Source organism: Phaenicophaeus curvirostris, chromosome 13, assembly GCF_032191515.1.
Source record: "Phaenicophaeus curvirostris isolate KB17595 chromosome 13, BPBGC_Pcur_1.0, whole genome shotgun sequence".
Classification (NCBI taxonomy): Eukaryota; Metazoa; Chordata; class Aves; order Cuculiformes; family Cuculidae; genus Phaenicophaeus; species Phaenicophaeus curvirostris.
This window is the reverse complement of record NC_091404.1, coordinates 18,910,912-18,927,790: the sequence shown is the minus strand read 5'-3', so window position 1 is coordinate 18,927,790 and position 16,879 is coordinate 18,910,912. Positions and strand designations below refer to the sequence as shown.

Sequence of the window (16,879 nt, the reverse complement as noted above, 5' to 3'; positions counted from 1 at the left end):
TACAGCAGCATTTCTTCTGGAAAATATATTCATGTATGCTTACATGAAACTATATATGTGCACATTTTTATGTGTATGATAGTATCTCAATATATTTGAGAGAAGAACTACAGAGTGAACTGCAGATTTGTGCCTTCTCATTTGGAGGTTTGTAGTCTGACCATGTTAACTTTGGATTTAAATACCTTTCACGGTATTCAAACTCAATTACTTGGCCTCACCTGAATATTATAGCTTAGAAATAAGGCTCATTTCTGCGTAGCTGTCTTCGTATTATATTTATGACTAAAAATGTGTCACTTCTAAGACACAGAGTAAAACGTGTATTGTAGACATGCCACTTGAGGCTTTTTTGACCAGTATTTTTAAAATCTAGCACAATTAAAATAAATGGAGATCCAGGTGCAAAACGTGTCTCTAGACTTAAAGGAATCTGTATTTCAGGGGGATCATTCGCAGGGGCTGTTGTTTGACTGGTTACATGGATAGAGGATGTTTCTAGAATGAGACACCGAATACCGGTGTCAAAGACATCTGGAGTTGTGGGACAATGGGAGCAGAAGCCTTCATTTTCTTGGCCAAAGCCACAGAGGCAGCACCAGGGCTGGGCACCAGTGCTTGATGAAGAGCTGTGGTTGGAAATGCCGGCACGCCGATGGCACGGTATCTGTTACAAAGTGCATTGCTCTTTAAATATCTCAACAGTCAGCATGACTCTTTTTTTTTTTTCTTTTAAAACTGAATAGTGCCTAGAATCTCAGAAGTGAAAATCATATCTTCAACCTTCCCAAACTAAAGAGCTCTGGGAAGAGTGTATTTGTCATTATGTTTAATTTGCACATACCTCACCAAAGAAAAGGCCAGGGGAGCTAGGCCGAGAACACAGCTGTACAGGCAGCTCAACTAATTGCCTCTCCATCCTCAACCTCATTTATCTTCATTTCTTCCCAATTATACCAAATTATCAATAGTCTCTGTTGCATCAGAGTCTTAATCCCCTTTATTCAGGCAGCATTAGATAGTGGCAGATGAATTCTTGGAGGGAGTCAGGGTAAACAGCCATGAAATGCCACCTCTGGCAGATGGCATTGCTCACAAGAAATGTGACAAAACATTTGGAATTTGTTACTAGGCATTGGTATGAGAAGGCAAGCTGTCAATATTTTTTTAAATGATAATCAAGGTGGTGCATACTTATACTACAAGCAGAAATGAATCCTGTCCAAAACCTCAAGCTTAGTTAAGTTCAACTTGGCACTGTGTTGATGTATTTTGTTGCTGAAGCCTCTCACTTTTTCTCCTTCATAAATACTTTCTCTTCACCTGGTATTAATATCAACATTTTAATAATATTAGTTCTGATGGTAGTTATTTATGGTTTTATATTAATCAGAAAGAGATATTGATTATTATCTCTCAGGAGAGAGATCACATGTTTGTGACGTTGGCATAAAGTTTAAGTTTTAACTCTAAATTCCCTAATTCCAGTAATAATACTGCACGTTGTAGAGAAGAAACTGGGTAGAGTTCTTTTAAATTATTATTTCATCTACAAGAACTAGAAGACATCAGAGCAAGGCAGGAAATGCAAAGTTATCCCCTCAAAAACACACTTGCAAATAACATGCGGTAACTTTTCATGCAGGGTGTAGGCAAGCTGTGGTACTCCTTCCTCCAGGATATTGTAGATGCAAATATTGACATCCAGTTAATTTAATGGAAGAAAAATCTATTAAGGGTTATTAAATCCAAGGAAAGTACCACTGTTTCAGGAAGCTCCTAATATATAAATTGTTGGAGAGTATCTAGGAAATCGTATAGGTTTTCTCTGTGCTTAAACTCTTCTCTTTAGTTAAATACTGCTTTTGGCCCTCGTTGGAGACAAGGTATTAGGCTAGATGGACTGTAGCTGTATGCAGGCATTTAGGGAGCCGTTATTCCTTTAGTTATATTGCCCCTCCCTCCTGAAATATCATGACTAATTTCCATTTAGGAAGCCATAAACATTGAACTATTGATATGAAGATTACAAGCTTCCCTCATCTTCATTATTGCATGGTTAACTATCAGATAAAAAAAGAAGCAAAGACTGCATTTATTAATTATAAGAGCGTTTCTCCAGCGTGTCACATTCCTTTCTAGCCAAGATGCAACTTGTTTTGATTGATATTTATGCATGACTAAATCAGCAAAAAAAAAAAAAAAAGAGAATGGGTACAGGTTGCAAACTCTCAGAAGTGCATTTGAATATTAGTGTATTTCTATGAAAATTATTTTAATCATTTGTGTGTAACTTGCTATAAATATTGTGTTTCATTTTGTTTCATTTGATAGGAATGGTTGGACTTGATAGGAATGGTTGGACTTTGATAGGAATGGTTGGACTCGGTGATCCGGTGGGTCTCTTCCAACCTGGTTATTCTATGATTCTATGATTTTGCTAAGCCTGATGTTAATGGTGTGCGTTGTTGGTGTAAGTTGATTCAGCTATGACCCAGTGAGGTATGTTTGGTATTTTGAGTTTAAATGGAGATACTTGCATTTTCTGATTTTACAAAACCTACTCCCTTCCATCAGATTGTGTTTTCTTTCCTTTACCTGCACCTCTTCATTTGTTATGCAACTTTTTTCCCATTTTTTAAAAATATTAGTTACTTGAGGAAAAGGCCAGTCGTATTCTAGCAGTTAACTACAGAAGATTGTTCTGCTGAAAAGTTTTCATTGCTGCAGCCAGTTGTTCCTCTGCCCTGGCCTTGGAAACTAGGAGAAAACTCCTCACCATGCTTTAGTAGCCATCAGCTTTTTTGTGTATGTAATTTGAAGGGGTGAATGACCCAGTTTGTTGTCAGAGAGAGGGAGAGAGGATGGATTTTATACTGTTATGAGTCTTTGGCACCGAGCACTTGATTTTAATTGTGAGATTTTGTTGTGAACTTGAAAGGCCATTGTAGAACGGTCTTATCTTCCAAAGTTTCTGACAATAAGAAGACTTCTTTGCTATTGTGCTTTAGCAGTGTATCGTCAGTCGTAGTTTGGGAACTTCAAAACACATTGTATTAACACCATCTTATTTCTTTTTTTCTGTGTTCATTTTAAAGGGCAGGAATTCATGGTTTGGTAGGGATGATTATGTTCCTAAATAAAGAGTACGTCTCTGCTTTTACCTTCTAAAAAAGTATCTTCCTGGAATTGATTGCTCTTAATTAAACTGACATCAAATATTCTGACATATTCCCAGTCATCTTCAGTATCTGTTGCTGTGAAGTAAACTTTGATTTTGCTGTCATTATGACTTCTCAAAAAGTTTAGAAATTATATTCAGATTTCAGATGCCTTCTTATTGTGCAATTATCAACAGATTACTTCACCTAAGTTGTGACAGACATATTTTTTAAGTATGACTGACTGATGGACAGATTGGGAATTGCTGAATTAATGGGCACGTTTCAAAGCTTTGGCAGGGCTAAGCAGTAATTACATCTGCTGAACCACTTGATAAGTTTTTGGAAGTAGCCCAGTAAAGCCATCACTGGATTTCTTCAGTTTTAATATTGTACCTTGCACACTTTCGTGGCTTTCTCGTAGGGCACAGTCCAGGAGTTGGCATAGCTGAATACACACAGCTAAACAAATCAAAGCATTAAAGCTTTAAATTCATTGCAAGGCTTCCATTTAGAATTTTAGATGGGTGTCGTGCTTTTGAGGGCTGATTAAAAACTTCATTCCCATTTTAAAGTAAGACTGTTTATGTGGGGGTATAACGAAACCACAGAAAGTGTCCGTGCTTGCATGGTCTTCATGAATAACACCATCTACTGCCAATACGAGGGACGGAATTTGGGGTTAAATGGCTCACAGTCCTGACCCAGAACAGCTCTGTGTGTTTCCAACAGGGAAATGACAATTTACCAGGAATATGACACAGATGGTACCTTCCTCTCCATTGTGCAGGGAGATTCTCAGATCATCAGCTATGACACAAATAGTTTTCTACTTAGTCTTCTTTTCCTGGGATGTTCAAATGCTACTACCATGAGAAGAGCAGATAGAAAATTGTCGGCTGGAGTATTTTAAGCAAAGGAAGTTCTGTGTATGCCAAGAAAGTGACCATTTTCCCCAGTATTGAGGTGAGTTTAGGTTACGTGTAACAGCAGATAGTCTGGATCACCTTAGAACAAGGTGACCTTAGAGTGTGGGCAAGTAGGTCCGTGTTGGTTTGGAGTGCTGGGGTTCCAGATAAGCCAATGAATTTCAGAGGACTTGTGTGTGCTGGACACTTATAAAAGAAGTTAGAGGTGATAAATACTTCGAAATTATCACTGCTGAAACAGCAACGCGTTGAGTACTTTTTTCTTTGCAGATGATGGTATGCTTAATGTGCCCAACAGCGTGAAAAATGTCTTTAAAAACAACTTCAGAATAAAAACTGGACAGCGAAGATGGCATTGTTTTTAACAATTTGAGTTCAATTTCTCAGAAATGTATCACAACAAGAAATAAGATGACAGACATAGATGGGAACAGTGTGGTTGTTCAATTCAAAGGTACCTCTGACAGAGTGGATTTCATTTAGCTAGACCAGACAGATTTAAGGCTGCTAAAATGAATTTGAAACCAAATGAAAAGAAGCTGTCACCAAATTGAACTTTGATTACTTTCTGGAAATCTTTCAATGCCTAAAACTGAGACACTACTTTAATCTTCACAAATGTGTCTTCACTGAAAAAAAAGTTTTTTGGATTTTGTTTTGAGGAACACAAGTGCTCAGAGTGGTTTATTACCAGAAAATGTGTACCTTTAAGAGTTACCTTATAAAACTACTAAAATCAAAGCTGGATCAGGAGGAGCATTTTCAGAACAATGAAGCCGAGCTGATGGCTTGCATTTCTTCACCTACATGGAATGAAACTTAAACAGAGGCGCTTTGCTTACAGCCATGTACATGGTTGTGAAGAACCCTGCAGCGGCTCTGTGAGTGTGGTGTGGATCCCCAACACGTGTCTGTGTGGCTAAGGCTGATTTTTCTCAATTTGTTTGTGTTACCTGTGATTTAACTCTCTGTGTGGCTGAGCTCGATGGTTGGACTCAATGATCCGGTGGGTCTCTTCCAACCTGGTTATTCTATGATTCTATGAGCTCATCTGGATTTGCTGTTCATAGGGGCTTCTGGAGCAGAGACGTGCAGAGTTTGGCCACTGGGCTGTAAAATGGCATTGAGGGAATGCTTAGCACTCACCACATTTTAATTTAGCAGTGAAAGGACTGGAGTTTGTTACATTAGTTTTGCTTTTGCTTACTTGAACAGAAGTGTAGTTCATGCACTGATTAAATAAGTTCTCTCAAATAACCTGTTCAGGTTGGTAAATACAAGATTTTAATTGTTAATTATACTGTAAATAACTCCTTCTCTTACTAAATCCATGTGCAGCCCACCGTTTTCCTTACCTCATAAAATGCACTATGTTTCCATTTAGACAATGCAGACAATCACGCCTTTTTTCATCCATATTATGCATTTCGCTGCAGGCTGGAAAGCAGAATTGTGCTGCATGGCCTGAAGTGGATGGCTGAAGCAGGAGAGATCTTTTCTGAGCTGCTTCTGCTGGGCAGAGTTGTGCAGTCTTTTAGGGTGGCTGGCCAGCTAATGGCTCTGCCCCCTTCCTCACGCCCTGCCGTGGCGACGTTTGAGCAGACCACAGTCTCTATGCTTGCTTCTGACAAGCACCAGGAGCTCTGGAAGATGGAGGTCCTTGTCCCTCTTTCCCTTTTTTAATGCTGAGCGCAATCTGTTCTGAGACAAGATCAACTAGAATGCAAACAAGATAAGGAAAAATTACCTTTTTGTCCTTTAGTTTTATCTGTTGGAGGGAAGGTCATATGGGTAGTGTGTAATGGTGTTGGATGTAAAGCCTTTTGTGAAGTGCATAAGTGATGTGTTGGCATTTTGACAAATTAACAGACTTCTGAGTGCTCAAATAGTAATCCAGTGGCACTTATGAATCAAGTTACTAATATTTTAAAATGAAATCTTCTTTCTCTTTTAAAGTAAATAAGAAGCTGTATTTCCCTTTGTATACAAGAAGTAAACTAAGTCTGATTGCTGTTTTCCATTGTCTCATTTCCCTTAGTGTTGTATGTTTGCTTTCTTCTTTCGTGTATTTTTTTCCCCTTTTGTTTCATACATAATTTGAAGTCCATCTCTCTATGTACAGTAGTATGGGTCATTGTGTAATTTTAGACTCATTATCTGCTCTATTAATAATAATGAGAGCCTTCAGTGGCTTAGTGTGGACAAAGAAATTCTTTTTTCCTAATATAAATTTCTTTAAAGACCAAATGTTTTGAATATAATGAGAGAAAAAAATTGAGCCCCATAGATGTTTTTCTCTGTGATATACTGCGTGATTCGTACAATAGTTTTTACTTTCACCTGTAGTATGCTCATCATCCTGAAGACAGGATTTAGAACCCAAACATGCTTTATTGATGGCATCTGTTTAGACACAAAGCTGTTATTAACAGAAATGTGAACAACTGTGGCTAAGCCTAAAACTTGTCATAGATGTATCCTCTTCTGATTGTTACAGTCACAAAGAATTTGAAAATATACATTGAAAAGCATAAATACGCGTGTCAAATCTGTATTATGTGATAGTACACGCTGACATTGTTGTTACTAAATAAGAGGATGCTCAAAAATACTTTTTTTTCAAACTTGTATGACAGCAGGATGCAATGTATTACTGTGGATTTACATTATATGTGTTTGGCATATAATGTGGATCTTCTTCTGGCTTACTATTAATTTATATGTAATTTCTTCTTACTTTGTGGGAATACATTGCGGAGGGGGGTGGGGAAATGCAAGTTTTCCTTTCAAACTGTTATTCTTTTAGCTGCGCCAAGGGACTGTGGGTAGGATGACTTGAAATCGCCTGTGCTGTAGAGCACAGGAGTAGAACCCATGAGACCCGACTTTGCTTCCAGTTTCACCGTTAGCCTTTCGGGTAATGTGGAGAAAGCTGCTTCATAATCCTGCACCTCAACTTTCCCACTTTTCTAAGTTGGAGGTAAACATACGATTCTTACAAAACACTTCACAATTGAACAGTTCTAGGTAAGAAGATGTTCTAATTATTATTTTCTTCTTCAGAGACGTGCTACCACATAGCATGTGCCGTCCAGATGAAGTGACAAGGCTGCTGTCTATGTGCTGTACTGCAGGCTACAGGATACATTTCACTCACATGCACTTTTATTAGACATCATACACTCAGCTGTATTTTCTTTCCTTTCTCTAAGGAGGAGTGATAGGGAAAATAAGAATACAGGAATGGTGTGTAGAGATAAGTGTATTGCAATTTATTCTTGCGTTGCTGGAACTGAATACCAGAGCAGATTTACAAGTGGAATTTGCAGGGGAAAAAAGTTATTATTGTCCCCATCTGTAAGGAAAACCAGCCCAGTGATTTGGACTGTGCGACATAATTTAAATTCAGTTTCCTGTTCCGTTGCAGGTTTCCTGTATTTCCTTAAGTAAGTCACTTTTCAGTGCAGTGCAATTCTCCATTTGCAAACCAGGAATAATTGTCGTTTCCTACGTCACGTGCAGCAGTTGTAAAGCTGGGCATGGAAGGCTGGCAGGACGCTGTGATCCTGCAGCATCGCGGCCACAGAAACTGGGGGGTAGATGCACATGGCTTTGGAAAGACAAGAGAAACTTCCAGAGATAAGTAACTGAGCTCGGTTTAGACCATCTGTGCCTGGGGTTACAGGTATTGGAGAAAAACAAATCAAGTGAGGGAGACTTTTGAATGAAGAGTGCAGTTTTTCTTTTCACTCAGAAATCCCTTACAAACCACTTTGTGCAGAGTTTTCGTGCTCACTGCCCCAGTACATTGAGTTACATGTACAAAATCTATTTCTAAGCAAAAAAATCATGCTAAGGTACATGCCACGTGTGTTTTTGGAAGGAGAACAAAGTGTAAGTTAAAATATTTACTACAAAAGCATGTAGAGAAAATAAAACTTGTTTGGTAGAACTAAAGGCTAAGCGTTGCCTCAGAAGACCTTTTGATATTTATACATCTAACTTGAGAAATTCTTTACCAGATAATACCACCTCTGTTTCACAGTAGTTAGAATGAACATCTTGTATACTGAGTATCAGTCAAATGTTATTTGCAAAGATGATCTACAGTATTTTAAATAACAAAGATGCTGACGCAGCCTTAACTGTAGTAGTTCTTCTAATTACTGCACTATGCCATGGTATATTATATCACAGGGCATAATTTAGAGTATCTTTCTTTGTCAATGTATTACTCATCATTTTACAAATTACAGATCTTTTATAGGATGGTAATTCGTACTTGGACACAGTGCTAAAATGATGGAGTGATTTCCTTTTTTTCTCTATCATTGATCTTTCAAACTTTTTCATTTAGCTGTATTAATCATGTTTATTAGCTGAGTGTTGTCATAAAGAATGGAATTTTTCTGTTACTTTCATATTCAATTAAAATGTGTTTTGCGTGCTGCCTCTGTGTGCTGCATCACAGTGATCTATTTACTTATTCTAATTGAAATTCTTGTTCATAAATTCAGACCAAAGTCAATACTGCAGTTACACATTTTCATAACAATCTGTAATCTAATTGAAGCTGTGAAGGGAGTGTATTTAAAATACCTTTTTACTTTAGAAATGGTCAATCTAACTTTTTTAAGGTGGTTTGCTTTGCGGACCAGGTGTATTTCAGAATTCACTAACACGGTCCACTGCTGTTAAAAGGAACTTGTTATTCAAGTGTATACGGGTAATACTAAAGAAAACTACAGTCTGTAAAATTGCTGCAGAACACCTGTTTTTGAGAAGACAAAAAGATATTCTAAAGCAAACACGAGTGCTTAGTTTGCTCTGCGGTTTTTGTTGTAGACAGTAATTACTGTGCATGACAGAGATCTGGACTCTTTAAATTTAAATTCCAGAATACTGATGATTTCCAAGCCTAACCTAATGCCTGCCTTGTTTAACCCAGCCAAGTGAAGCGTTTCACTCTGGACATCCCCAGGATCAAAACAGCAGTGGAGAAAAAGCTCAAAGATCACACAGCAGCAGAACATGTTGTTCAGGGGTGAATTTAAGCTTGGGACCATTGGGGGATTGAATAGTGGAGCAACTTTCCAGTAAGATTAAGTACATGGCATTTATGGTTTATGTGTACCCTGTTTTGCAGGTGGGAGTGAGTCCTCCTGGGATAAAGACAAACTTCAGTCTCCCATTACGACGGGATCACAGCACAGCATTGGTCATCCCACACTGTCAGGGCAGTCGAGCCTTGGAAGTGCACACCCGCTCAGTCCTCTCCAGCAGAATCACCTGCTCACTAACAGTATGTACTGTGTTCTTACAGGAAAAAATACACGGAACCCCGCTTGGAGGTTGGGATTGCACCCCTTCCCGACCTCCTGGAGGTGGGGGAAATGAGTGGGAGACATATGAGCAACAGGAGGGTCAGTCTCTCCTGTCCAGGCCACCCACTGGGATACAGCTCCCTCTTTCAATAGTCACCCACTGCTGGCTTAGGGACTGTCAGTCCATAATTTACATTTCTATGATCTGAGCTGAAGGGAAAAATAACCATAAAAATGCTTAGAATTTTAGCCATTTAGCAACTGGGATAAAATAACTCAGATAAAAATTGGATTTGGAACTTAAAAGCTTCCTTCAGTCCCATCTTTTCTTTCTCTTTGAAAGGGGACAGGGAAGCCAGCAGTTCCCCTTCTCAGTTGCTCTCAAAGAGAGAAGGAAGAGAAGGCAAAGTTATTCCAAGAAGTTCGGGATTAATATTTTAAAAATTAGCGAGGAGTAAAGTTAATTCTAGCAGATGATGAAAACTCACTCTTTCAGAATTCTTGTTATTTGTTTAAACTCTTCATTCTCATAGTCTTATAAGTTGATTTTTGGTGGATGGATGACATGGCTCCTTACATGATTTTAGAAACAGATAATTCTTTGCTGCCTTTGTAGGGCCCCAGACCTGAACAAATCAAAGTTATTGAAGTGACTCCTACAGTACGTCTGCTTTCTTCGTGGGAAGGGATGTGCCTGAGCATTTTTTGCGTCTGCTTAAGTGTCAGTAGTTAAGAATCACCAGATTATGGGACTCAAATTAAAATTCATTTTATGTTCTTGCATAAGTCAATACTTGTATATATTTTACTTGTGTGGATATTGTGTTCTTTGCTGTTACAGAAAACTTCAAAGGTATTTTCCAGTAGATTTTGTAGTAGGCAAATAACTATAGACTATTAAAGGGTTTATTGAATGTCAGACCTTATACCCAGTGATTCGCAAATGTAGGATGTATTTTCTTCATAGTCCTCCGAAATGTTTGACGGATTGTGTCTTAAAACTGGTGATGTGCTGTTAAATTCTGTTTGTAGTTTGCATTTAGTTTGCATGTCAATTGGACTTTAAGTAGACATACAACTCAATGTGGCCAGATGGTGTCTGGGAGTTTTGGAACTCTTTAGAGTATGAGCAAAGATTATTGGGCTGTTAAGGGAGATATGCAGAGGAACAAAGGCTTATGGATGTACGCATGAAAGGGGATTGTCAGTATGGTTTAAAGTGAAGGGAGATATATGTGGCCTTTTCTTATTACCTATCATAATTAATATAGCCGTGGATCATCATGTAACACATGTAGTGAATCATAAGACAACACAGTTCTTGATCATGATGTACTCAGGCTAAGCAGAAATAGTGTGGGAGCTCAGAATACATACAGTTTTGCCTTTTGTGGTGAGTGCAGTGGTATTTTTATATCGTTTTAGTCAAATTGTATTGGAATAATATAAACTGTGGTAGTCAATTATATTTTTTTTATTGTGGGTTCTGTCATACACTAAAAGGACTGACCTTCTCACTGAAAATAGTTAAGATAGAGCCAAAAGTTTAAAAAAAGATATCTGCATGTTTTTCAAAGAGATCAAAAGAATATCTATTAATAATTTTACCTGACAATATATTCCTACCAAGTCCTCTTCCTATTAGGGCTCTTTCTGGAATACAAGAAGTTCAGTAGTGTCTGTAGTCCAACCCACAACTTTTATTTCAGAAAGAGCCCTAATATAAAAATCTAGTCTCAAGTTGCTAAGTATGTGAACTAATTATGGGAAGAGGACTTGGTAGGATTATATTGTCAGGTAAAATTATTAGTAGATATTCTTTTGATCTATTTGAAAAACATGCAGATATCTGCGTATATTGTAGTTTTTGCTTTATTGGTTGTCATAAAGAAAACACTGATGTTATGTCCTGTTTTATATTCAGTTTGCTAATATTGTGTTACTTTACAGGTGTATTTCTTTCCCTAATACAAACCATACAGCCTTTTCTCAAATGTAAAGACAATTGTTCCTTCTGTAATATAAAAATTACTAACACATAATAGTTTAAGAGTTTGGCTAGTCAATGTTCCATAGAATAGAGACTCTAAAAATTAAGGCATTGGGTTATAAAATGAGGGACTGACACATCCAACCTGCCCGTGCTCTCTTTTAGGGATAGACCTGCCGTTTATGATGATGCCCCACCCTCTGCTTCCCGTCAGCCTACCTCCCGCTTCAGTTGCAATGGCAATGAATCAGATGAACCACCTCAATACGATAGCGAACATGGCTGCAGCAGCCCAAATGCACAGTCCTCTTTCCAGGGCAGGGGCCTCTGTTATAAAGGTAAGAGTCGTCTTTGAGATTTCGAAAAAATAGCTTTTTTATGGATAACACAAACATTTACAGTGACTTTTGTAAGGAAGATAACTAAGAGGCAATGAGCTTGTATTGCCTTTTGAACACCTGGTCTGCTGTGCTTGATGGTGCTTCAGTTTGAGGAAATACCCACGAGTACAGTCAAGAAGTTAAGATGCTTTGCTCTATCTACAAATCTGTAATGTAATTAAAACCAGATAATAACACTCACTAGAAGCTGGGGGAATAAGCAGTGCTGCATCTGTTAAAGCTCAAAAGCTATTCTGAAATGTTATTTAAAATCAAGCTTAGCATTTTCTTTTAAATATAACATTATAGAACATACCAGGAAATCTAGTGAGATGCAATTCCAGAACAGGTTAATAGCAGAGAAAGTCGCCAGGAGTATGTTAGTGAGTATAGTTTCTAGCAGCCAAAGCTAAATTTCCTTCTGGCTGGATAAAACATGTTTATACTTCTGAAGGGCTTCTGATAATCTCTTCCAAGCAGGTTGTTAAGAAAATTTCCTGCCTGTGTGGAGAGCTGAAGTGCTGCCACACACTAAAAAATACCTTGAGACAAGAAATTTTCAAAGTAGAAGGGGATAGGATCAGTGGATGTGAAGAATCAGTGCTATGGGGTTCTCTAAAACAGCGTGCCCTCTTTTTATTCAGCAGAAGTGAAAGGTTTTATCAGTCTAGCTTTTGTCTGTGTTGACATGCCTGTGCAGATTTCTTATTGAAAGAATAAAACTCTTGTTAACTTTGAAAGGAAGTTATTTTAGTGCATTTTTTCTTTGGTTTTGAAATACATGATTCTGCAGAGCTGTCTGTTGCAGAAAATACACGTCTCTTTATTTTGATATTTTACTCATTTACATCATGCTTCCCAATCATGCTGGAATCCTAAAGTCCTGAGTTGCTTTATTCTAATGACTTTCACTGATTTGCTGAACTTAACCTTTCATATCTTTATTGTAAAACTTCTTAATTTTAAAATACCATTATTTTATCATTGAGAAAGTTGTTCTTGCCAATGTTGTAAGTCAATTTTGAGCATAAATTAGTTTCGATTGGGTGGTATTTTCTATTGACCCAGCTCTCCACTGCAGGAAGTTTAGTTATATACAACCACATTTGTTTTCATACTTGTATTTACTGATTTTCAGTGTAATTCCAAGGAAGAAAGCAAGTCTCTTTTGTCACATTACAGTAGCAGAAAATATTATGTCTCTCGGGTGCTGAGGTTTTTGAGGTCTTTGTTTGTCTTCTGATCTTCTTCCTGACCCTGAGCATCTCCAAAACTGCCTCAGGTTGTTCTTACTCTGTACTGAGAGTCCACTTCCAAATTGGGGCACGTGTTGTTCTTAATACTTAGATTTTGTTTGTATTTTGTTTTCTTGGATTCTGAGAGGCTGGTAAAACTGGGAGGAGGGAGGCATTCCCCAGTTAGAGACTGTTTAGGCTTAAGATCAATAAAAACTTCTCCCTAGCATCAGTGTGTCTGCATGCCTTCTGACTGGGTGGGGGAAATGCAATATCCCTGATGTCTGACTGTCCCTTAGCTAATTGCAGGTTACTGAATTGTTAGAAATTAATTGAGTTCATTCGTTTCCCTCAGTAACTTTATCTGTAACTTTTTAGAGACCTCTTGAGGCAACAATAACTTAAATACAGCAGTGGACTACTTGTAGCAGCAAGTAGACTGCGTAAACTTTGATTTTCTTTTTTTTAAATGCCATCAGTATGTCAAAATGAAGATTAAATAAGTATTTGTAAACAATGCCTGTTCTTTCTATTACAAACTGCATATTTTGTGAGCAGTTAGATTCAAGGATGCTCTTCAGCAGGCCCTTGCTGATGCGAGTTCCTCACATCTCTTTTTTCCCCTACACCTGCACCAGTGGATGCACAGTATCTCCACAGCAACAGTAGGTCTCACCAGCACTCTAGTGGGAATTCCTGTCTGTACATGATGTCGAGGAAAATACACCAGCAGCTAATGTGACAGAGGTAAAGTGTGCACCACTGCTGTTACTCTCACCTGTCAAGTGATGCTGCACCTTCCTCTTGTTTGTTCTGAATGCTGAAACTACATGAATTATATTACAGAGACTGTGAGACTCCTTTTGTCCTTTCTTTCCCTTATGTACAGTCATCAGCTCAGAGTGATGATTGTTAGGATGAAATCCTTGTACAGAACGAAACGTGAAAGAAAAGCATTGCTGCTGTTGTTATGTCAGCAATTTTACTTTTATTATATGGTGTTATTTAAGTGCATTTAATAAGTACAGAAAGAACTGACTGGTTCTAGATAGACTGCAATTCCAGCATCATGACATTACTTAAAATGGGAGAAATGAATCAAATATATTGAGCACGTATCTATTTCCATACCCTGATGACTAAAATACCACTTGGCCTGTTTTCTATAGGTGTGAGAATCAGCTGCTTTATAAAGGTTTTGAATGAAGTCATTATGGTTTTTATATCACGTTTGCCATTTAGAAATAAGCTGTTCTACCAAGATATGCATGATCAGCAAAGTTAACATTTAGTGCTCCAGAAAGAAATGTCATAACTATGAAACTTGATTTCTTCCTGACAGCAACACTATAAATTAGGCAGGCACAATGGCCAGGCTCACAAAACCTTCTTAGCCATCTATAATGTGATCTGATGTGATTATAGCAGCACCCGCTAGCAGTGCTGTAGCTGCGAATCTCACGGTGCCCATGTAATAAATCCAGTCTTTCAGGGATTTACTGCACATCTGGAAGAGCTCGCTCCATTTGAAACTTGGCTCAAATGCTTCTGAAGATCTGTATAATTGAGAGTCTCATATGGCAAAAGCAAAGTTTGACAGCAACACTGACTTCACCACCCTCTCTCTACGCCCTCCTACATCTACTCTCCTGTTAGTTTCTTTTTTCCAGAGCTATTCTTCAACTGGACGAACTCAGCAATCCGGTTGCTGGCCTGGGTCTTGAATACTTTGGCCTTGAGGACCGATCTGGGGTGGGGCTTTGCTGAAGGACATGTAACTCATGATTTAGGATGGAAACAGCAGTGAATAAATGTAGTAGGTTACTGTCATCCAATAATTTTGTTCCTGATTCTCAGAAATTCAACTCAGCGATATTTTCAAGTGTTGAGAAGTGAAATTTGGATGGGCCCTTTATACGAAAGAGAAAGTATTTTTCACTGAAGTTTATAGAGCAACTCAACTCCAGAGAGCAATAACTACATGATGTTAGGATCTTTATTTTACTGTGGACCTGTAATGAATGTGACTAATTATGGAACAAGTGAATATGACTATTAATATGCATTCACAGCATATTGTACAGTTTATCATAAAGAAGCTGTTAAGATGTATGCCGAGAACACAAATCAAAAGCAAAGCTGAAAGCACACCTAAGTCTTAACAGATTATTTAAATTAAATTGGATCCGAAGGAGTTGAGACCTCACAGTACATAATGTGGAGGGCAAAGACACGAAGAAATGTCACAGCAAAAATGGGAACAGCTCCTCTGTTCCTGGACAGTACATTTGAACCTTTGAATCAGAACAAGCCGCTGTAACAACTCCTTGTCCACAGTGGAGTGAGGCCTCAAGCTGCGTCTCCTCAGGCTACAAACAGTAAAGGCTTCAGGAATGTTAAGGTAGTGTCATCTATCCTAAAGTCCCAGACTGTACAGATGAAGCCAGAAATGGCCTACATGACTAAAAGACATGTTAGCTTACACAGTTTCAGGCAACAGGCAGGGAGATAACAAGGGGAGGCTTGGGATTAGGGGAGCACGAGGGGAGCTGCCAAGAGCCAAGTTTCCGGAGCTGTGACTGTGAGTCTCTGGGCAGTCACTGAAAGGCCACGTTCCCAGTTGTCTATTGAAACAGGTTGGTGGGAGATTGGTTAGTGTGGACTTGAAACTGCAGAAACGGAATTCAAACCAAGGGCCTTAAGCCGCTCCCTATTGTCTTGGATATTAAGAGTACCGAGAGTAGAGCAACGAGGCAAAATTTTATCTTTGAGTGGCTCTTTTTTTCTCCCAGTTTTTCCTTGCTTTATACACCCCACATATTTTGCACCCTGTGCTCCTCTTACTCAGTTATCACCCTTTCTCCTCCATCTCTCCTCCTTCTCATTGTTCTCTCTCCCTTTCTTTCTGGCTTTCTAAGAGCCTCTTCTGAGCCGCTGAGAGATGTGCTTCTCCTGAGTAGGAGTATTGCTGCAAATTGGTTTCCTGCTGTCCATTTTTCTTCTGTCATCATTCCCTCATGCTTGCTGTATTCCTACTTTTATTCTTTCTGTTCTTACAGAGTCCCAGTTGGGAATAAATGGCATATTTGTTGAGTGCAACTAGAGAACCCAGAGAAAAGAAGTTAAAATGTAATTGAAATACTTAGCTTCAAAAAAAGTCAAAATAAAGCTTTTTTTATTTTGCATTTTAAATCATATTTCCTTCAGAATTTTGCCCCAGTGTATGTCAGAATTGAATCAAAACTCATACATTTCCTGTGGCCTCCAAAGGACATTTTAGGTGAAATGCAGTGTTTTGTTTTGGCAGGGAATCTGCACTCTTGTATTTCATATCAACCCTGCACGATTTCTATCGAAATACTTTGGTCTACTGATAAACAGAACAAAGTATTATTTGTACAGCTTGGTCTAGACATGCAGTAGAGATTTTTGAGTCTCCTTTTCTTTGTGTTATGTTCTCCTGGTTTTGTGGGATTGTTAAAGCACTTGTAAAGCATGTATATGACATGATTTTAAACTCCCTAAAGAGAATACAGATGGGCTGTGTAATTATTGCTGAGAGGTGCTATTTTCTGTGTGCTGTACAACTCACATTCATAATATTTACCTGACAGCCAGAAAAATGTGGCCATCTCAGAATTCTCTGAAACAATTGTTCACAGTATGAAAATACTTCTCATCACAGAATTTATAACTTATTTAATTTCCTGTTTCTCTGTGCATTCAATTCATTCTGAATTGCTTTCAGAATATTGCAAGATTCATAAAATGAAACATATAAAATGTATGTTATTTTTCTCATTGTTAGGTTTCTTCTGTCCTGTTTCGTAGCAAGTGTTGCTGATATGGGTACTAGAATA

General features: G+C 38.2%; 1 protein-coding gene across 6 annotated transcripts in view; it reads left to right on the top strand.

Annotated features, from left to right (window-relative positions):
- The window catches only part of DACH2 (dachshund family transcription factor 2), a 248,204-nt gene that overhangs the window by 177,876 nt on the left and 53,449 nt on the right, over positions 1–16,879 (top strand). For all 6 annotated transcript variants that reach the window (XM_069867528.1, XM_069867526.1, XM_069867527.1 and 3 more), the window contains exons 4-5: positions 9,237–9,392; positions 11,570–11,742. In XM_069867528.1, coding sequence (XP_069723629.1) covers positions 9,237–9,392; positions 11,570–11,742 — 329 coding nt within the window. The remainder of the gene's footprint in view (positions 1–9,236; positions 9,393–11,569; positions 11,743–16,879) is intronic.